Source organism: Excalfactoria chinensis, chromosome 1 (assembly GCF_039878825.1).
Source record: "Excalfactoria chinensis isolate bCotChi1 chromosome 1, bCotChi1.hap2, whole genome shotgun sequence".
In the NCBI taxonomy this organism is placed as follows: Eukaryota; Metazoa; Chordata; class Aves; order Galliformes; family Phasianidae; genus Excalfactoria; species Excalfactoria chinensis.
The window spans coordinates 113,462,678-113,485,875 of NC_092825.1; the positions used below are offsets into that span (position 1 = coordinate 113,462,678).

The window sequence follows — 23,198 nt, forward strand, 5'->3', positions numbered from 1 at the left end:
CAAGCTGCATTTCCTTTCTGTATTTCTAAGGAGTATTTTTTATTTATTTATTTATTTTTAAGAGCCAAGCCTGCAGATATAACAGTCTGCATCATGTGAGCAGCATGTTATGACATCCAGCTTTGCTTGTGACACTTCTTCAAAAACAGAACCATTTTGGGATCTCCTGCTTGAAAATTTGGATGAGTTATGGGAGATTGTCTGTATAAACAAATTAATTTTTTTCCCTTGCTTCTCTGAGCTTTTCCATTGCTACTGGGAAATGTTTAACTAGTAAGACTCTTCTTTTTCTACTTCCTTTTGGGTTTGAAGTCCAGTTTCCTCTTAATACATTATCTAGTAGCTGTTCCTGTAATAAGATCTCAGAAACAAATGCAAGTGTTTTGTATTACAGCAGGGCTAGTTAATGAAGGAAATTCATAGAAATTCAAATACTAGAACAAAAATAAGCATTTACTGTTCAATACAGTATGGAATTTTTCCAACGATATAACTAGACTATAATTTCTATAGGCTAAGAATGGTTAATTAGCTTTTCACTGCTTGCCTAAAAGGTTTGTATCTTTTTTTTTTTTTTTTCTGACAAGCATAGTTCCTATTCTAATTTGCACCTGATTCCTAAAGAGAAAAATGAGGCACCCTTGTGGTTCATAAATCCTTCATTTTATTTTAGCTTTTCTCTTTTAGATTTGATTTGTCTCTGGAATATTACCCATTCGGTGTTCTTTCTTGTGCTTGTATTCCCACGCATAAACACAAATTGTGAGGTACATTACTAAGGACTTTCCTATACTGAAATACTTGAGCAGCGAAGTTCTGAGCTACAAGTGGTATCAATGCAGGAAGTTATTCTAAACTAGTGATGTTTTTAGTTCATATTCAAACTTGTTTTTTACTGACTTCCCTTCTAGGACAGTGTTGACTTAACACTATTATACTGTTAAGGAAATGTTAAGGAAGCACTATGTAATGTTACCTTCTGTTTGTTTCCTTGTATTCTATATTTAGTTTTACAATAGCAAAAGCCAGTAGCAACCGCGTTAAGTTGACTAACATAGCATATGTTGGGTTTTTTTGTGAGACAGTTTGTAGTGTGAAGAAAGCCTTAAGAACTGCATGGCTAGGAAAAAAAAAAAAATTCCTTGAACTTTTATTTAGATGTTGCTGCAGTATCGGGCATGAGAACATGGAGCTTTCCAGGGTTATAAATAACAGAAATAAAGCATGTACAGTATGCTGTAGTTATGACTGGAAGAGTTTCTCATTGCAGCAGCCAGATCGCTGGTTGGTGATTGTTTGTAGTAATATGAAAGTTGTTAGGGAACGAAGGAAAGGAGGACTAGAAGCTTCCAGTGCTCTGTACCTCGTTATGTTTAGTTTGAGTTCATTGTATAAGACAGATGTGATTATTTTTCTAGATGTCAGGGAATGATCAGAAATAAAACTTAGGAAAAATTCAGTAATAGATGGAACACTTAGCTTCTCTTCAGGCTTACTGTATGACAGCTCCTATCAACCAATATAGTTAGTACTTCTGGTTGAGAAATAACTATCTTGTTTTTGTAACGTGAAAGGCATAGGTAGATAGTGGTGCAGTGAGGGTTAATTACTTCTCATTTAATTCTCATTTCTTTAAAAGACTGAACTTTTGTGTATTTGAAAAATAGCATTTAGTTTAAAATAACAAATGTTCAGCAGTTGTAGTGAATCTGTGGTTATGTTTGTCACAGATCTTGCTCTGAAGACTGTGTTGTGGACAAGCTACTGAAGAAGAATATGATTCAAGTTCCATTTTGATTAAAACAGAATTCTATTAGGTCTGCCTTATAAGAATTGAAAATTATCTGAACCCTGAAAAATTGTGAAGACTTGGAATATTCAATTAGTATAAGGAATGTGGTGGTGTTTTTTTTTAAGAGAGTGCCCAGAATAACCACTGGGAAGCTTGTAATGTAATAATTGTGTTGCCTTTGAAAATTATTTTTTGGTGTGTGTAGAGAACAGGTTAATTTCTTTCTTTCTTTCTTGTTACTTTTTGCAAAGCTTTTAACGTAATATACCAACCTCATCACTTTCTGCCTGTATATCTGAGTAGATGACAGGAAGATTTGACATTGTTTACTTCTTCAAGGCTGCAGGGATGTTAATTGGTAAAACTGTTGAGCAGAAATCAATTCAGGTGTTGAAAATAATATCTACTTGATGATCTGTTCTACTCTGCTATTCTTCCCCTACGATTATTTACGTACTCAATTGAAAGATGAAAATACTGATACCCATGCTAGAATGATGTCTCTACTCCCTCATCCCAAGAATTTATTAGCAATATATTTGTTTATATAGATAAATAAAGGTCTGGAGTAAGGAAGACTTAGACTTGGTTCAAGGGAGCAAATTGGATGTATGTAAGTTCATGTGCCATGATGGATGCACACAAAAGTGCTGGGAAGACATGAGTGTCCTCCATGTGAGGTTGCTTTTGATTATCTTCTAATGATTGTGGCCAGGGGAATAGAAGAAGGCATGTGTTGCTCCTCTTTTCAAAAAGGTCAAGAAAGAAGAAAAGGAAACATCAGGCTGGTCATCTTCACCTAGTTTCCTAGGGAATCAAGGAGACAACTAGTCCTGGAAACCATTTCCATGTATGCAAAAGAAAAGGAGGTGATTGAGATTAGTAGGTATGGATTCACAAATATGAAATCATGGTTGACCAGCCTGACCATCTTCTACAGAGAAATGGGTGACAAGAGAAGAGTGGTGAATACTGTCTGCCTCAATTTCAGTAAGACTGAAGACACTGTTTCCTGTAAGATCTTGTATGAGCTGGTGCTGATGAAAGATGGACTGAATTAACAAACAGACTGTGGTGTGGATGGTCCAAAGCTGCACCTGGGGAGAAATAACCCCATGTACAAGCAGTGTGTCAGCCAGATGCGGGGGGGGAGGGGGGTTGAAGATTTTTGTAGAGAAGGACCTGAAGATGCTGAACACCAGGGTAAATGTGGGCCAGCAATGTGTCCTTATGGCCAAGAAGGTCATGATTCCTTGGGATGCACTGGGAAAAGCATTGCTAGCAAGTATAAGGGAGTTTTCTTCCTCTCTGCTCCAAGTGCCACATCTAGGATCTCCAGTGCAAGTGATACAGAGCAACTGGAGAGAGTACTGTAACTGGAGAGAGTAGTATACTAAGGTGTTCAAGAGTCTGGAGCATCTGTCATGTGAGGACAGGTTGAGAGAGCTGAGAGAGAGTGTTCACCATTGAAAATAAGATGGTTCTGGGATGGATCTCATAAGTGGATGTAATTGAAAAGTGAGTGCAAAGGGCCATGGAGCCAGGTTCTCCTCAGCCCAGTGACAGGACGAGGCTTTAGGCACAAACTAGAACATTGGAGATTCCCACTAGACACAGAATTCTTAGGGTTGGAAAAGACCACTAAGATCATCTAGTCCAACCATCAGCCCATCGCACTCACTAACCATGTGTCTCAGTGCCACATCTGTGTGTTTCTTGAAAACCTCCAGGGATGTGGACTCCACCACCACCCTGGGCAATGCCTGTTCCAATGTCTCACCAGTCTGAGAAAAGGATTTTCATAGTATCCAACCTAATATCCAACCACTTATCAGAAAACACTTTTATTTATTTACTTCTTTGTTTATTTAAACCATGGGTACTGGCATAGACTCCCCAGAAGGGCTGTGAAGTCTCTTCCTTAGAGATCTCTGATAGCTCCTGAACATGGCTTCAGGCACTGTGCTCTTGGTGACCCTGCTTCAGCAGGGTCTTTGAACGTGAACAGAACTGGTTTTCAACCTCAGCGGCTCTGTGATTCAGTGAAATAAATCTGACAGCTCTGCATTGAATAGAGGAAAAGTGTTCATAGGTTTTTGTTCACTCACAGTTTTACTTAGAGTCAACGCTGCTTAGATTGGGTTGTATGTAATGCTTAGGTAGTTCTTCAGATGATACTGATGTGAGTGCGGTTTCTTACTTCTTTTGTACAGCTACTGATGAGTTTTGAGGTTCTTTTCCTGCAGGGCAAAGACTATTGCTTTCAGAGAGTTTTCTGAACAGAATGAGAAAATACAAAATTAAGTGCTGAGCAAAAAAATACTTACAAGGTCCACTGGCTCAGTCATCTTCATTTAAGTGTTAAAAAATAGCCCTTTCCAAGGAGATTTGGTCCACTTGATGTATAATTAGGTGTGGCTTAAGAAAACTAAATTATTAGGAAGATTGATTTCCGCTCCTAGACTGTGTATTTGAAATGGAGATTATGAACCAAACAACATGGGCCTCAGCACAATCCACTGGCTTGTTCTTGTTGGCTCTGTTACTGTCAAGGCTCTAATGCATCTCTAGAAGTTTAAGCCAAATAATCACCGAACTTGTACTGCCTTTTTTACGCAGTTTTTATCTGCTAATGTCTTAATTATGGGAGTAGTATTGCTCAGTGTTTTTCTTACATTTGGGAGCATGTATTTGGTTATATGCTTGGTGGCACTGTTATTTTTCAGTGCATTATGGAATTATAAACATTTCAGGAAGTTGTACCAGTAACGTAAAACTTATTCCCTTCTTTTCCTCTGTTAGGAAGAAGAAATTAAAGAAATTGCAATAACTCATCATGTAAAGGAAGGACATGAGAAAGCAGACCCTTCACAATTTGAACTTCTGAAAGTGCTTGGGCAAGGATCCTTTGGAAAGGTTGGTAATCTAACTCCTATAAAGTATCCTGTTATAGACTCGAGCTTTCTGGCACTTTAGTGATTATTGTCTACTCCAAGGTCTCAATAGATGTTTATGGTCCATAACCTTAGTTGTCCAAATCCAGCCTAAAAATGGAACAGTAATTTTTTGTGGCAGATAATTGGGAGAGAGTGGAATATGCAGTATAAGACAACAGAGCCTTTTGATCAGTTTTAAAACTTAATCAAAGTTCTAAATGTAATAATAAGTTCTGGTATGTAATATTAAACCTGTCTTAGATATTAGGAAAAAGTAGAATAATTGACTTTTTCTTAATGGAAAGAAGGTGCTCTTAATCATTAGAGTAGTAATTCCAGTTATCTGATTGACTTGTAACATTGTAATAATTAGGATGATGACACTACTACTCCTTCAGTTACTAAAAACTAATTTGTATGCTTTTCAAGGAATGTTGACACTAGGGAATTGGACACAGAAACTGAGATTAATCTAATCTCATATAGCATGTTTAATATTCTCATTTACCATTACACGTCTCTCTGCTTTTTTATAAATAACCAGGAAACTTATGGCAGATACTTTTTTCCTTCTCATTTCTAAATCTGAAAATTGTCTTTATGTCTTTATGGGACATTAAAAATACATATATATCCCACTTATGGGAGCCTTTTACAGTGAAAAAGAATCACAGAATCATAGAGTCATTAAGGTTGGAAAAGGCCTCTAAGGTCGTCTAGTCCAATGCCCACCAGTTGAGGCTAACTGTACTTTATTGATACACGTGGAACTCAATCAAAGCATGTCATAACAGCTGTGCTTTGACACAAGATTGGTGCTCACTATTTGATATATTAAAATGAACAATTTTGTTAAACTTTGATTTACGTCATTTTCTGTATCAAGCTTTGTACACATCTATTTTAATATCAGACTGCTTTTTCACTTGCGTGTTTGCTTTGCCATCTTATAAACATTATTAAAACAGAGATACTTAGAGATAAATATCAGAAAGATTTGTTTGATCATACAGTTGAATTCTATGTTTCAGATTTGTCCTCTAAGAAAATCCAAATTCATCCTTCCTTTTACTCACTGAAATGAATTAACTTTGGCGATCTACCAAACTAATTCTGGCATACTTTGAACCTTTTCAATTATGAAATGAAACAGTAGTATATAAAAATGCAAGGAATCTCCTATTTCTGTTCAGCATGATCTAAAGAGAACTGTCAAAGAAAGATGCAGCTAATAGTAGAATTAGGAGAGAGTAACAAGGATGAGTTTCATTGGAATATTAGTTACTCAGATTTCATAGCAAATCATATTCATCTGACTTGCATTTGTTTTCTTTTAAGAATTCTTTTTAATTCTCTATGCAGGTATTTCTTGTCAAAAAAATCTCAGGGTCAGATGCCAGGCAGCTTTATGCAATGAAGGTGCTGAAAAAGGCCACATTGAAAGGTAAGCACTGTTTGGAGCAGGGGGATAGGGAGATCATAGGCATTGTTACAAAGGAATCTTTACACACTAGAGTACTTTGCAGATTGCATGCATCTTAGCTACTTCTGTTAAGAGCAAATAGCAGAATATAGTGATTTATATTGTAATGTTGAAAGGATTTAGTAAACAGTACAATATTGATAGAATTACAGAAGGAAGTAGATTTGTTTCTTTACCATGCTGAGTGTTAGATCTCTCAGTGGTGGTGGCTGAACAGAGTAGTTGTTTCATCTGCCGCCTGACTTGCTCCTGAGCTGTTATCTGAAACTTAATGTCCTTCCTTATTTTATTTGCTGTGTATCACAGAAGATAACAGTTAGTACTATTTGCTTATTCTGTATTTGCTATAATATTTAAAAGTGCATTGTGCCAGGTGTTTTATTTTAAAAGCTCTAAACACTGGAGTTCAAGTCTATATTATTTCTTTAAACTTCAGAAGTGTACAGTACCTTTTCACATAACTTTGGCACTTGATCTTAGATAAATATATCTGATGAAAACTGAAGTTAGCTGTCTAAGTTAAATGAGCAAAAATTACTTCTAAAATGAGTCCTTTTTTAATTGTTAATGAAAATGAAAGTAATCCCTTGCACTAATCCCTTAACCTGAATGTGTATTTATTGTTTTATGTCATTGTTAATATTCCAATCTATTTATAGTTCTAAGTTATGAGTGCACTGGAATTGAAATAATAATTTTGAAATAGCTCTGACAACATATGGAACAACTCTGTTACTGATATAAACGTGATTTGCAATTTTAACATATTTTTTTTAATTGGAAAATATTATAAAATGACTTGTAGACAGAAGCTTCACAATTCTATTGAACCTCTATTAAAATGTTGAACATTATTATTTTTCTGCTTAAGATCTATTGCCAAATTTCTGTTTTGAATCTCATGATATGTTGCTATCTTTTAAATCTGTTAGTGAGGGTGTGAGTGCTTTTTGAACCATTTCCTATATTCTGATTACTCTGCTTTGTGGCACGTGTTGTTCTCATTATTTATTTCCTATTTTTCTGAAATTGATTTCCACTCATTTAAAATCCTTTGATATTTTCAATAGCCTTTAATTCCCAGGACTGTTATTAGCTTAGAATTAGAGTCAAAGATCATTTAGCAGTTGCTTTTTGCAAACGTTTGATAGCCTGTCTCCACAGCTTTTTAATGGTGGCTTAGTCTTATGTATAAAAAGTACAGTACAAGCTGTGACTCTAGTTTTGCCTGCACACAGGGAACAGAAATACTGAAACTAGTATTTGAAAAATAGACACTTCAGGGTACTAAGCACTTGAGGGTGCAAAAACCTTAAGCAGGAAGGTGGCACTAACAGGATTTCACACTTTTCACGCTTTCTATCTGAAATTTCAGATGCTCTTGAGCATCAATTTTTTCATGTTTTAAGAAGAGCAGAGTTTCAAGCAAATGAAGGGTACTACTAAAATCTTAATATAAAACTAATTGGAAATAATACTGTTTTTCTATAATTGGAGCTTCCTTTGAGATCTCATATTACTTGATTTGCCCAAAATTCCACAGTTCTTTTAAGTCTATTTTATCATACTGATGTTCAAAATGAAAATTCAAACCATAGCCTACAGACATTTGTAATACTATTGTATATGATTTTAAGCTTACCAGGAAATGCATGAGAAATGCTAACTCACAGTATGAATTCTGTCTTCTTTATCTTGCTTATGTTCTACTGTAGTTCGAGATCGAGTTCGGACAAAAATGGAACGTGATATCTTAGTAGAAGTTAACCATCCTTTTATTGTCAAGTTACACTATGGTGAGTTTGAGGATAAAGTACATCTGTATCTTACAAATGAGTGCTTGTCAAGGTACTACCTAACATTAACTGCAGTTCATGAATTACATAAAAAAATGTGCTGTCTTACTCTTGATCATGTAAAGGCTTGCTGTATAGTAATTCTCACACACTGTAAGTATGTCATTAACTTCATACACAGTAATAAGTCTTTCTTTATAGGATTGAGCATCTGTAGCCCTCTATGTTACTAAAAGTTATTTACATCTTTTCTGTCATTCACTGTTTTAATTGATTTCTTATCCCTGCCTTGCTTTGTAGGAAATATGCAATGGCATCACTTCACGGATTCATTAAATTTCATCCATTTTATTGACAGTGGGGTTGTATGCTGTCTCAGCAAGTTTGCTGGTGACACCAGGTAGTGGGGTGCAGTTGTAGAATCATACAATCACAAGGTTGGAAACAACCTACAAGATCATCTAGTCCAACCATCCTCCCAATTGACACAGCAGAGGAATGGGATGCCATGAAGAGGGTCCTAGACAGGCTTGAGCAGTGGGCCCAGGTGAACTTCATGAGGTTCAACAAAACCAAGTCTTGCACCTGGGTCAAGATAACTGTCACTACCAGTACAAGCTGGGGGATGAAAGGATTGCGTGCAGTCCTGCCAAAAAAGATCTGGACGTACTGGTGGATGTCAAGCTGGACATGAGTGAGCAATGTGCCCTTGCAGCCCAGAAAGCCAGCTGTACCTTGGGCTGCATCAAAAGAAGTGTGGCCAGTGGGGTGAGGGAGGTAATCCTGCCCTTCTGTGCTGGTAGGGCCTCACCTGGAGTAGTATCACATCCAGATGTGAAGTCCTCGGTACAGGAGAAGCATGGACCATGTGGACCATGCCATTGAAATGATCCAAGGGATAGAATACCTCTCATATGAGAACAGGCTGAGAGAGCTTGGGCTGTTCAGCCTAGAGAAGAGAAGGCTTCAGAGAGACCTGATAGCAGCCTTTCAGTATCTAAAAGAGATGCAGGAAAGTAGGGGACAGACTCTTAAGCAGGGTCTGTGGTGATGGAACAAGGGAAATGGTTTTGAGCTTAAAGATTTATGTAGGGAGAAAGTCTTTTACAGTGAGGGTGGTGAGCCACTGGAGATGTGGTTGATGCCTCATCCCTGGAGACTTTCAAGGTGAAGCTGGATTGAGCTCTGGGCAACCTAGTCTAGCTGTGCATGTCACTGTCTGTTGCAGGGGAGTTGGAAGGGACATTTAAAGATCATGTAGTACAACTCATAGGATTCTTTGTTTCTAATCTCTGAAAATCAATTTAATTTTAATTGCACAGATATCAATAAAAATGTATTCATGTTGAAGAGAGGAAATGTATATTCTCAAAATATCTTGCAGAAAGTAAACTGAAAAGAAGATAACACTGACAAATAGTTAATTTTTTTTTTATTGGTTAATTCATATTTTTTTTCCTTTTTAGGATCTATTTCTTTTCCTACCATTCAAATCTCAGCTCTCTATCACTCTTAACATTAACTTTCTTCATCTTAACATTAATTTTCACCATCTACTTGTCACTCTTTTGCGAACTAGACTAGATCTCCCTGCTTAGCTGAGTTTCCTGAAGTTTTAGACTACACAATTTTGTTACTAATTTGCTCTTTTGAGTGTAGGCTTTTTTACCTTCAAATACTGCACTACCAGAATAGTGTGGTTTTGTTTTTTAGACATTATGTTGGTGATACACTTTTCATTTATGTGGTATGAAAGTTGCTTTTTTCATGGGGAAGCATTTAATATTTTTAAATATTTTTTTCCACAAGGAAAAAAGAAGAATAATTATTTTATTTTATGAATTAAAAGGAGGGTAAAGATAAAGAAAAAGAGTGAATTATTGAGTACATTATTCTTCTAAATGTGGGTAGAATTACATAACGTTTAATGCTTTTAATTGGTCTTTTCAGCTTTTCAAACAGAAGGGAAGCTGTATCTTATTTTGGATTTTCTCAGGGGAGGAGACTTGTTTACACGTTTATCCAAAGAGGTAAACTTTCTTTATTTGAAAATCATGTATTAATAAAATTTTACCATAAATTGTTGATATTAGGGAGGTTTACTCTTTATAAGCCAATTCTCATTGAATGAATCGGTAAATATCTTTTTTTTTTTTTTTAAACAGTTGTTTTTGGTGTTTTTTTTTCCCTCACAAGTGGTCATTTCATGAGCATGCTGTTGGGTAATTTACATTGTCTAAGCCATTTTTTCACATATAAGGAGTCTTTATTGCTTTTTACACCTTGCTTAGATTTTTTTCTCCTACTGCTCTCGGAATATGATGTGTCAGAAAGAACATGAATTTATATGGAGCATGGACTTTCAGAAACTTTCAGTTTCTTGTAGAGATTTCTCTTCATGAATGTGCCTGTACTAAATATTGGAGATACATATATATATATTTGTTTTTTTATTATTTTTATTTATTTATTTATTTATGAAGAGGTAACGTAAGCAAATACTTTTTATACAAGCTTTGGGCTTACATCTTTTCCTTAAATCTACAGAAGTGAATATATATACTATTTTAATCCTTACAAAGGCCATTTTCTTAGTTCAGTCTTTGTTCTTCCCCTTCTGCGGTTAAGGTTGCATCTTGGGGTTTATACCATCATTCTATGTTCTTTTTGATAGTCTTGGAGAAACTCAGGCATTTGAATTTTAATCTCTTTGTCTGGAAATGAAATATTCACATCCAGTGAAGAAGTGGTCTCATTATTTAAATTCTTTAAATGCTAGGTTTTGTATAACCAAACATTTTACTGCTAGTTGTTTTTTTAATAAACAAGAGAAGGGAGTATTATGAGGAATTATTCTGCAACAGGGAGTCATTTTTAATCAATCAAATTCTGGGTTATTTACTTGGTGCTAATGTAAACTTTACAGAGTTTGCATGTAAAATAATTGTTCTGCTTTTTTCAGGTGATGTTCACAGAAGATGATGTTAAATTTTACCTAGCAGAATTAGCACTTGCTTTAGACCATCTCCATAGTCTTGGAATAATATACCGGGACCTAAAACCAGAAAAGTAAGAATCCACTGCAGCAAATGAAGCATATTAATTTGTTTTGTATAGCATTTCAACCAACGCACTTCTCTTTCTAGCTGTTAAATTTTAATTTTATGTATTTATTATACAAAAAGAATGGGAGCGGTGAAATTTGTAGTTCTTTAAATTAAAAAGTTGGATTTCATTTCTAATCAGAAAGGAGTGCCTAGTTTGATATGCCAACGCCTATATGTTGCTGTAAGTAGGAAGTATGCTGAAACGTGTGTGCCTTCACAATGAGAGTGACTATAACTTAGTTATATCTGTCTCATTCAAAGGATTGAATTCTGTCCCCTGTTTTTGGTCTTCCATAACTTTTTCAGTGTTTGAAGATGTAAAAAAGGAAATGCCAGTGACATCATCTGTAAAATTTTAAAACATTTCAGATAAAAATGCAAACATTGTATTGTATGCCACAGTACTGCTTTCTATTTGGGAAGGAGTCTACATGAAAATACAACGTGTGCTTCTCCTCTGTTGTGCTCGATAATGTTGTTAAATACACTGTGCCTCGTTGGCAGGACATCTGAAAGTCTACTGTCCTTGATGTTATTACTTCTCTATTATGGCTCTGCTAAAAAGTCTATGAGATAATTGTCTCATGCCAAGTATTAGAAGAATAGAAATTGAGTGACAAGTATTACAGAATTCAGCTGTTATGTAGGATTCCCATTACTATAACCTGTTCTTTTGTGCATCTTTTAGAAATAAAACACAGATATTAAGACATTATGCCTTATCTGATGAGGGATTCATTCTCAAATCAGAATGACAATTAGTTTCCACGGGGAAAAGGAGTCACAATTACAAAAAGCCAAAGTAACTGCTGTCTTGAACAGCAAAATCTTTTCATCTTTTCATTTTTGGCATGCAAAATCTTTTCAAAAGTTGAAATGGGAAGAAATAGCAGTAACTCACAGACTGCACTGTGAAGCAGTTTCCCGCTATGGAAACTGGAAGAAGGAAAAGGGTGTTGTACATCTAGTTTGTTTCTCATTGCAATTAAATGCTGTGGTTGTTAAGGGAGTTGATGTCTCCCATGTGTGGCCTCTTTTTATTGTGACTGCAATAAACAGACTCTTAACTATGGGGCCACATAGGTCCCTTGGTACAACAATATTAATGTTATTTAGAATTGTAAACATACTTTGAAACCATAATTACAAATTAATGCATGTTTTGCATACATACTTGAGCATAACAGTTCTTGCTCAGTTTAGGAGTAATAGAAATATATATCTCATTACCACATCTAATTAAAATAAATACATGTTACAGGTGGCCAAAACTTTGAAGTTCAAGCTAACTTATTACATTCCAAGCTGAATTTAACCAAACAGATAAATAAAAATCTGATATGCTGAATCTGTTTCTTCATAATCTTTAATGAGAAGGAGTTGAGGGATAAGAAAGTGTGTACTTTCAAAGTATCTCCTCCTAATGATGCGTTTTCATGTGCTCGCTTCTGTGTGTCTTTGTGCTCTTCTGTCAGTTCTCAGATGTGATGAAACAGTAGTTAAGATTGGGTTTTTTTGTTTTGTTTTGTTTTCTAGCATCCTGCTTGATGAGGAAGGACATATCAAATTAACAGGTAAACAAAAGGCAATTGCAACACATGGACTTTTCTATTCATAATAGTCTTTGAATCTCCCTCTTTTTTGTTGGAGCAATGCAGTAAAATCAGCAGTATTAACTAGTGGGTGCTCCTGCGGTGGAGCAGATAGCGCAATTAATTTGGAGTAGATAAAATATGCATAAAATATGCATTATATTGTTTTGAAAGTATATCTGATGTTATGGCCCTATAAAATAATGGTTTGGGGGTGGGGCTTATGGGCAGAGAAATTTTTAATTCCTGTATGTATATTTGGGCATGTATATTTATGACTGATAAAAGCATCGCATTTCACATTGAGGTAAAGGTATTGCCCATTACTGATTCAAAGTAAATAGAGACATTTTGAACTATTGTATTTTCTTCCAGATTTTGGCTTAAGTAAGGAATCGATTGATCATGAAAAAAAAGCCTACTCTTTCTGTGGGACGGTAGAATATATGGCACCTGAAGTCGTTAATCGACGAGGCCATACACAGAGTGCAGACTGGTGGTCTTTTGGTGTTTTAATGGTAGGTTTCTGGTAAATGATTTAATAACAATACTGCTTTACAAGGTTTGTTGAAATAAATGTTTAAATGTGTAGGATGACCTTTAAATGAATTGTAACTACCAGAAAATTTTGAAGTACTTGGAAATTATCAACAGTACAATAATACTTGGATCAAGATTATGGACTAGGTCTCATATCAACACCAACAATATGCCATCCTTTTCTTACTGTTGAATTGAAATACTATGCATCTATTGTGGTTTGAATATTATGGAGACTAACAGGAGTTATATACTGGAAAAATACTGTCTTCCAAGTTGAGGCGGGCATCTAGATCCAAATTTTAAATATAAAATCATTCACAAGAGGGAAGAAACTGAGCAATAACATCCTGAAAAGTCTCCAGTGTAATTACAACTTGGTAGGATAAAGACAGCTGTTGTTTGTGCATATCAGAACTAAATGTAAGTGATACTAAGCGAATAGGGCTGCTCAGGAAACCCACCTTACAGTATTCCTGCAAGGAGCTAACTTCTGTTGAATTGTAGGTTCAGGGGACATATGTGTATCAAATATGGCTTTGGAGAAAAAAAATACAGACAGTATTTTAGAAATGCTTAATGGCCTTTAATGTACATAATTTTTGTGTGCATTTTTGCTGTGAAGTTAAAAAGAACTTTTTAAAGGAAATTTACTGCTTCTGTAGTACATCTACAAATGCAACAGTACAGTATACGTGCTTTGTAGTACAAGAAGGACTTCTGTGTCTGAAAATGTCGTCATATCACATTTTAATCGTCTGGAATGCTGTTGTGATCTGAAAACTGACTATGTAAAAGTAGCACCTGATGACTAAACTCTCTCCAGACAGACAAGCACAGACACACACTCTCAGAACTGCTTATTTTATCATTATGAACGCTTTTAATCATTACTGTAGGCTTTGAGCATGCAGTCAATTAGAGGAAAATTACAAAGTGGTGGCAAAATATTTCTGGTTGATGATAACACAAACATAGCTAAACTTCAACTTCATTAAATACAGCTGAAAAATACAGTTTTGTGCTAATGAAGCACATGTTAATGTTGAAAGTTGCTGAAATATGTTAGACGTGACTGCTGTAGTTTTCAGTCTAAGTGCACTGCATTTTAAACACCTTGGCTTCAGTTTTATATGTGAAAATATGTCCTTAGAGAGCAGATCCTCTAAATTAGTACACCGAATGCAGTGCTGTTTTCTGAGAGACATTTTTCTTGTGTGTCTCTGATTCAGATGATGACTTTCATAGGCAATCTGGATCTATCCACTCTTAATTCAAATTAAGGTGGTGCAGAATTAAGGTGTTGGTGGTGTACTATGAGTACACAGTATACAGACTGAACAAAAGTTATAGTGTAGAAATGGAGACTAGGAAGGTAATACCCTGTCTCCTGCTGGAGGACATGAATTATGTGTAAACCATCATTGAGCAGTAACTTATAATATACTCTTAAAACAGTGGATATTTTTATGGATGCCAGACATCTGAAAATGTTCATTTTCAGAAGCATCACAGATTTGTAGAGGTACTCTTCTGCTGAGATAAATAACAAATGTTAACTACAGAAGGCAAATGTTGACTTAAAGTACCATTGGGCTGTAGGCATGGGACTACAGTGTCCTTTTGTGAGGAGGGGTTGGAGTGGAACAAAGGACACCTGTTGAGCTGTTTGCACAAATGGGTATGCTTGTAACAAATGAGAGCTTGCTAAAAAAAAACATTATTAATCTAGACCATTTCAAGTACGCAAATTAAGTATAACATGTAACAACACGAATTTGCTCTTAAAAAAAAGATTGCTAAATGTAATTTATAAAGCAAATCATTCTAAAAGATAGTTTGGCTTTAATTCTTGCACAGCTTCCTGGTGGTTATGTAGAAACAAAGTTGAAAGTAGAGCTTTTTTGTGCTGGCTGTGTATTAACTTCAAGATTTTACATATAAATATATATGTAAAAAACAATAGAGTACAAAGTATCTAGCAGCTCTTACTGAGAATGTTTTTTAGGATAGCAGGAAATTTAAAATAAATCTTAATAAAATTCATTTCAGATATAAGAAAACTTCAGTTGTAAATTATTCACTGAAGTTATCACTGTGGATTTTTAATACTTAACGATTGAATTTTTGGATCAAAACAGAAAGAGTAGAGGACATCTTGTATTTAGGATGGCTTAAGCTTGCACAAACTTTTCAGAGAATTCTTTTATAATTACTTTAGTTTTGATGGCTTTAGGTGTATGTCATGAAATTTCATTAAACTAAATTGTTTTGCAATTCTTAAACAAAAAATCAAGATTCCTACCTCAGTGCTGACTGCGGTGTCTCCTGCCTGATGGCTTTCAGTACCTCAGATTCAGTATCCCTGCAGAAATACTGCAGCCCAATAGAAGTTCCTTTATATATATCTATTTTTACTTGGTCACTTTCAGAACAGATCAGTATTTTAACAGTGTCTATTGCCTTCTGCCAGGCACTGTAGAATGTGCATGCATGTACTGTGTAGCTCCTACGTGTTCCTTCAGACTTTATTTCCACTGTATACATATACAGTAACCACTTTTTCATCATGCATGTCTTTGTCAATCAATCAACTAACCTTTTTCCCTCTTCCAATAAGGACTTATGTATTTGCTGATTTTAAGCATTTTAATATTTTTTAAATATCTCTGTGTGAGGACAAATTGTCACTAACTTTTGCAAGGGGAACCTTTTTCCCTAGTCATACCCTCTTCAAAACTAAAACATAGTTGCGTAGCTGAAGTTTTTTAAAAATAAACTTTTAAGGCGGAAGTGGTACACAAAAAATATAGGCTAAATTGTTCAGGTGAAAGCATGTCAAGCAAGGTATCAATCTAGGAAGATATTTTGCAGCATTAGAATAACAGAGGCTGCTCAGTACTCGTAGTGATTTAAACTGTACAATGAGAAGTTGTTTTACACAGACTTGATTGTTGATATGCATGAGTTTTGGAAGGTTAAGATGCTGAGTAGTTTTGTCAAAAATTAGATTCTTGTCCAGGTAATGTAATTGATGAAAGTTTTACTCTATACAGTTTGAAATGCTCACTGGTACTCTACCTTTCCAAGGGAAAGACAGAAAAGAAACCATGACTATGATTCTCAAGTGAGTACACTCTTATTTATATATCTCATCAGGTATTCTACAGGGATGCCCTCCGGGCTGCAATATCTAATTTCTACTCTTCCCTCATTTCCAAAGGTACTGGTAAATCCTCACTCCCTATTAATTCCCGTTGCCATCTATCTAATTTGCCTTTCTATTCCTCCCCCTTACCAGGTACAAAGAATTTCATAGCAGTTCTTTAATCTATAATAACAACTTCTACAACCATATTATCTTTCCCATCTTATTTCCGTAATATTTTAACCTTCTTATCCTTTTTAATATCCTCTACATCTTTTCCTTATTTTATTGCTTTTTTTCTTTTGAGAAAGTATTTTCTCTCCTTTTCCTTCTCTTTCTTATCAGCACTTTACCCTACTACTTTATATTTACTGCTGCCAACAACTTGCTTCCCTTATGTATTCTCCTGTGACTTATCCAAGCTCAAATTTTTCTCTGCTATTTGCAGTGTAGGTTTTGCATTAGCTATATTGTGGAAATTGCTTTCCTTCATGCAGTTTAACGTACTTGTTTTTGCTATTAAGGCTTGCTTTTTTTCTTTACTGTTGCCCTACATCTTTTTTGATCTAATACAACCTATAATGTAATAGTCCCATATTCATGACTGTAATCCAACTCTGTGCAAACTATTCTGTTTTATCATGTCATAGTTTCACTTCTGTGTCAAAACATTTTTTACTAACACCATTTGTTTTCTCCTGAAAGCTCATAGGACTGTTTCTATTTTCTCATTTGTTTCTTCTTTCATAGTTAACTAGTGTCCTTTGTCCCGTTAACACGAAATATCAAAACCAGTACTACTTTTGTACCAACAACCTGCTTCTAAAAATTCTTTCATATTTTTCTAAGAAATTTGCATGCAAAGACTACTAGAAAGTGCATACTCGTCCTGGCTTTTGCATTCATAGTGCATGTGCATAGTTGTTCTTTGCCCCTGCTTTTCTTCCCATATTTGTAGGTATGTTTAGTGCTGCTAATTTCTACCTAATCTCAATACCGTGCTAATTTTCATCTTCATGATCATGATTATTGAATGTTTTTAACTAAAAGGCTCTGTCCACAGCAAGTATAAGCTAGTCCTGCCCACCTTCTGTTTAGAAGAAAGTAGTCTGAGATTATTCTGCTACACTGAGACTTACATTAGGAGCCATAATTTTTTTTTTTATCTATGTCTCAAATAATGTATTTCTCTTCTTTATTTACTTGTCTGCATGTGACTCCGCTTTGTTACTCAACAGTCTTTCCACTGATGCTTCAAAAATCTTGTGTTCATCTGGCATGTAGAATATCTTCCTCGCAAGTTAACTGACATCCATAGTTAATTTCAGATTTCATCTGAGCATGCATCTCTTAATTCCCATTCCAATTTCCCTTAGCTTCTAGTCTTTATAACTGCTACTTGTTTCAGAAAGCTGTACAAAAAATGTGGTGTGAAGTAAAGAATTTTTAGCTATCTTAATGTTTAGTACATCAATTCTGTATGTATGTTATGTAGGTCACTCCAAAAGTAATGCCTCCACTTTATTTCCATGGAATCTACAACAAATACAAAGACTGCATTAACACTATTTGACAGTGTAAATTCTCAGCTACAAAAAACTCATTTTCAACATAGTTAACATTAGCTATATACTTTTCCAGTAATGAACAAGAGCCTGCCTGACTTACTCACTAAAAAGAAATTTGTGCCAGCAGAGGTGACACGTGTCGCCACTGCTGCAACACATCACCCAGTGCCTCACTGTGCTTGCATCCACTGTTTGGTCTCCATAAACATCAAGTAAGCATTGCTGAGTGTCAGTGAGTGCAATTTTTTTCTGCGTGTAGAAAATTCTCCATCCTTTTGCTTCCTAGGCACTTCCATGTCAGGCACCACTTGTCAGACTGCCACTCTGCTGCTGTCTGTCACATGGCAGTAACACATAATGTGATACTGGCTGGGAGGTTCAACCTCTACTCCTATACCATCAGCATCCACCTCTGTTGTCATGGGCTAATAAAATAGGAGGCATTACTTTCAGAGCAGCACTCAAACATACGTACATACATATAAGTCTGTTTTGTTTTTGATAATACGAATAGCTTATATATATATATATATTTAAACATTTTTAAGTTCACATTTTTTGTCTGGCCCCGTAAACATTAGTGAATGGCTGTATGTTTTCATTTGATTTTGCGTGTATTAGTAAATACACTATTTGACCTTATTGTTTTCTGAACTGTTTAAAATGAACAAGTGTGCATCTGAATTCACCTTTTCTTAATGTATCACTAAGATACAGCACTTTTCTTAATTTCTGCTCTTGAGAAATCAGAGGGGGGAAAAAAAAGCGTTCATCTGACAAGGTGGTTTTTTTTCACCAGGCTCCTTATTTCTTGCTGAGACCAGGTTGTTGGGGTTTTTTTGGTATGCTTCACTTATAACTGAGTAACACTGCAGTTTGAAGAAACCATACTTTGTAGCAATAAAACTAACTTTTTTAGTTTTCTCCTTTACTGACATGGTCTGCCTTGGTACAAAATTTTTTGTCTTCATCCATCAGGAATGTCAGAACAAAAAATTGCTGTCACTCATGTGTTTCCTAAGAAATAGGAAATAGAATTTTTTATAGGAAGTCTCAGGACACAGTCATTTTGTTCTTTCTATTGTGCCAAGTGGCCACTGAGGGATATTTGTGGAAGGTGCTCCTTAATGACAGAAAGAATGCGTTGATAGTCTGTGTGCTTTATGTTAATGTCCTCTTACTCACTCAATTGTGGACTGCAGTACATACCAGTCATCCAGCAGTTCTTCTAAACGTTCTAGCTCTGTTTATCAAGTCACTTTGAAAGATAAATTGCGGTTGTGTTTTTAGCCAAGTTTTAGATATATTTGTTTTTTCTAAGCAGTTGATCTCTCAGGCTACGTCCCTAGAGCTGGAGCTGTTTTGCACTGCAGTAGTAGGGCAAAGATTTTCACCCACGTAACTGCAGATTTTGGTCATAGTTCTCTGTTCTCTGTTCTTCAGTAACGCTGTTTTACTTAAAATGATACTGTAGCTTCTGCATATGTGTTTCTTGCTTGCATGTTACAGTATAGCTCAGTGAATAGACTCCATACCAAGTGAAAGTGCAAAGGAATAACTGCATATAAAATGCATAAGAATTTACCTGCTAAAGAAGCATGATAATCAGGATAACAGCAGATACCTTATACCATTATACTGCTGTTCCCAGTCTGCCTGTAGTGTATTACAGAAGAGTCCAAAGGAGATGGGTGGGTTTTTTTTGTTGTTGTTGCTGTTTTTTCACCCCAGCTTATTTAATGCAGAAGTGAATGGCGAATTTATTAAATTCTAGTTTAAAAGCAATTAACTGTGAATTGATGATGGTGGCTACTGAAGTGACAGAGATGAACATTGACAACTAGCTAGAATGCATGGCAAATCATATCTTCTGCTAGAAACACAGGGAAAGCTTGTGTTGTGGATTGCGATAGACAAGCTACAGGTTGAACAAGAGATAGATGGGCAGGGATTAGATCTACCCTGACTGCTACCACAGTTAAAAGGAAAAAAAAAAAAAAAATAAAATAAAAAATTGAAACCTAGTAACAGTGAGCAGATTACCAGCCCAATATTACACAGGGTGGAGCAAAAAGAGGTGACAGCTCCAAAAACAGAGTGAAACAGCAACTACAAAAGCTAAAATCTAGAACTTCGTGACTGGTAAGGTGCAAAGTAGTATTTGAAAGTAAATGAGGAGTGGAATGGGCAAAAGGAGGAAAGTAATCTTTCTCTTTTTACCTGCTAATCTTGCAAGATCTGTCCTACCTTTATGCAGTTTGTCTTGTATTTTTCTGTTCTTTTGCATGGATGTTCTTAATGTATGTCATATGTGGTTCTTTTCTTACACCTTCTAGAATGTGTTTTATCTTACTAGCAGAATGGATCTTCTTGCTTGATGTCATTTGCTAAAAGCTTTGTTTAAAAAGTGGATCAAAACAGATTACAACAGTTTGTAAGTCATCCTGTAATTATTTTCTGCTTTTTCTACATCTTTTTACATTTTTGCATCCTCTACCTAAGTCACTGAGTCAATACTTAAAATATTATACTACTCAAAACAGAGTAAGTTAAAATTACATGTTTACATGACTGACAGCACTTTTGCTATGTTTCTGATGTCTGAAGGCAATTTCTCATGGAAGCTATTTTGCGTGAATACAGATTTGCTGAATTGTAAAGGGCCTGGGAAGTGCAAAATTAATTCTTACCTTAATATGTTTGTATGCTATTAATTATTCTTGTTTTATAGGGCTAAACTTGGAATGCCCCAGTTCTTGAGTCCTGAAGCGCAGAGTCTTCTGCGAATGCTCTTCAAAAGGAACCCAGCTAACAGATTAGGTAAAGTGCTTAATGGAATGTTTTAAATTGGATCATAAAATTGATAACATAGTAATTATATTGACTAAATACATATGCAGCTTCTTGTTTAAAATAAGCTGTGAAGGAAAAGCATAGCTTTCTTGTTTGCTTTTCTGATGATCAGCAAAATATCATTTTTTTTAAATTTGCATTTCTAAACAAACAAACAAAAAAAAAAAAAAATAGTGGTAACAAGAAATATAATTTTCTAGTAATCCCTTTTGACCAAGAAAGTAATTCTTCCCTTAAAAAGGAGCTGGTCCAGATGGAGTAGAAGAAATTAAGAGGCATCCCTTCTTTTCCAAAATAGATTGGAATGTGAGTACCTAATTAAAAAATAATAATAATAAGCTTCTCAATTAAGAAGTACTTGTTGGTGTCATGAAACTTTTCAATTCACTCTGACTTACCCTTCTCTTTAGAAATTGTACAGAAGAGAAATTCACCCCCCTTTTAAACCTGCAACTGGCAGACCTGAAGATACATTTTATTTTGATCCTGAATTCACAGCAAAAACTCCAAAAGGTAAAAAGAGAAGAATTCAAAAATTTATGTATTTCAAAATTAGAAATAGTTTTTCTGTTGACTGTGTCTTGTTCTTGCAGGCTTTGCAGAGCTTAACAAATACTCAAAGATAAATATTCCGTATTTCATAAGCATTTTTGTAGTCCTGAGTGCTAATGTAACGTGGAGGGACTATTGAGTTGTCCTGTGTAAAAACTGAAGTAATCCTCACCGACAAAGCATACAGATAAATGCAATTTTCCCATCTAAATCCCAAATAGTCACTGTTAATTTGAAGATTATTCATGTCCATCTCTTGAAAGTGATACCCTATGGAGTCATTTAATTGGTGCTAGTGTCCTTACATACTATGTATATGTGGAAACTTACTAGTTTCAGATTTTGGGGAATAAAGTTGCTGTTTGAGAGCAGTCTAAGTCTGCTTAGTTTGACAAAGACCCATTCAGAATATGATAGAAATTCTCGTCTCTAGAAATTTAGAGAGTTACCAAATTTATGAACTCTTTCTCCATAAATATAAATACACTGCTGTAGGGAAATATTTTCTGCACAGTGCTTGTTTTGTATTATAAAACGTTATCTGGCAGTAATACAATCTTTGAAATATTTGATTATCACTTGTGGCTATAATAAGGATGTGGAAATAATTTAGTACTTGTATTTCTGTACTGAAAAATACTTCATACAAATTGTAATTTATGTACTTCATAGAACAAAGTTGTTTTGCTCTTCAGTATAGGCCTAACTGCATCTCTTCATTTTAAGAAATTATGCTTTGTAAGTAGATGATGTGTTTTTCAGATTCGCCTGGTATTCCACCTAGTGCTAATGCACATCAACTTTTTCGCGGATTTAGTTTTGTAGCTATTGCATCAGATGATGAAAGCCAATCAATGCAGACTGTTGGAGTGCATTCAATTGTCCAGGTGAGTACATCAACATCAGAGGAGGGGGGGGAAAAGGTCCGTTATATAGTGTTACCCTCTCTTGGTGGAGGGGATGTTTCCTTCATTGTAAAATGAGGCACTGTGACAGTGTCTTTATCAGCTTTATGCAATAAATGTGAGGATCAGATTACTTTATTCAAGCAAGATCTTTGAAAGTGTAGGACCTTTTTCATTTCTGAGCATCTGTGAGTGTGAACAGACTTCAACCCATAAATGAAAGCATTCTATCCTCCAAACTATAGCTACTCTTTAATATCAAGCCGTGATTGTGTGATGAAGAGGAATATAGACAGCTTCATCATTTTGTTATACAGCCCAAAATATTGATTCCTATAAGTACATGTAGGAAGCACTAGAATACAATTGCAATGCCTGGGTGTTGTAGACTGCTGTGTATTTTAGGAATATATTCAGCCTCTCCCAAACCAGTTTAAATTAAATGTAATAAGCTGTGACATTTTGTGGTTGTTTGTTTATCTTATAGGTCAGTGTTGCAGTATGCATAAGCTTTGGCTTCCTGCTGGTTTTAGAATGACTCCTGTAGTGTCTCCTACGTTAGTAATTGTGTGGTTGTTAATTTTAGTAGCCTAAAGCGGCTGCTATTTTTATACGTTCTCTTACTTCCGGTACTGCTTATTTTTGGACAGCGAAGCTTTGGCTAGGTGCAGTCTTGTGTGAAATAAGGAAGGGGGCTTCATGCTTGAATGGGGGAGAGCCGTGCTTTGCCTCCTTGTAAGACTGAGGTCATTTTAAAGGCATGCACTGGGCAGTTTGCAGTCAGCAGGATGTAAGCAGATGCGTCTACAGGAAAAAAAAATACTGAGGAAAACTAACTGGTGGCCTGAGCTGTGGTGGAAACTTCTTATTGATGTATAGGTAGGAACAAAATGACATGTTGCGTGATCAGATTTTTCTTATATTTT

General features: G+C 35.4%; 1 protein-coding gene across 2 annotated transcripts in view; it reads left to right on the top strand.

Moving 5' to 3' along the window:
* Window positions 1–23,198, top strand: part of RPS6KA3 (ribosomal protein S6 kinase A3) — a 68,513-nt gene that overhangs the window by 29,275 nt on the left and 16,040 nt on the right. For both annotated transcript variants that reach the window (XM_072333781.1, XM_072333788.1), the window contains exons 3-14: window positions 4,595–4,708; window positions 6,091–6,172; window positions 7,927–8,007; window positions 9,958–10,037; window positions 10,970–11,076; window positions 12,651–12,688; window positions 13,082–13,224; window positions 16,303–16,373; window positions 20,694–20,782; window positions 21,057–21,121; window positions 21,226–21,328; window positions 22,130–22,254. In XM_072333781.1, the coding sequence (XP_072189882.1) occupies window positions 4,595–4,708; window positions 6,091–6,172; window positions 7,927–8,007; window positions 9,958–10,037; window positions 10,970–11,076; window positions 12,651–12,688; window positions 13,082–13,224; window positions 16,303–16,373; window positions 20,694–20,782; window positions 21,057–21,121; window positions 21,226–21,328; window positions 22,130–22,254 (1,098 nt within the window). The remainder of the gene's footprint in view (window positions 1–4,594; window positions 4,709–6,090; window positions 6,173–7,926; window positions 8,008–9,957; window positions 10,038–10,969; window positions 11,077–12,650; window positions 12,689–13,081; window positions 13,225–16,302; window positions 16,374–20,693; window positions 20,783–21,056; window positions 21,122–21,225; window positions 21,329–22,129; window positions 22,255–23,198) is intronic.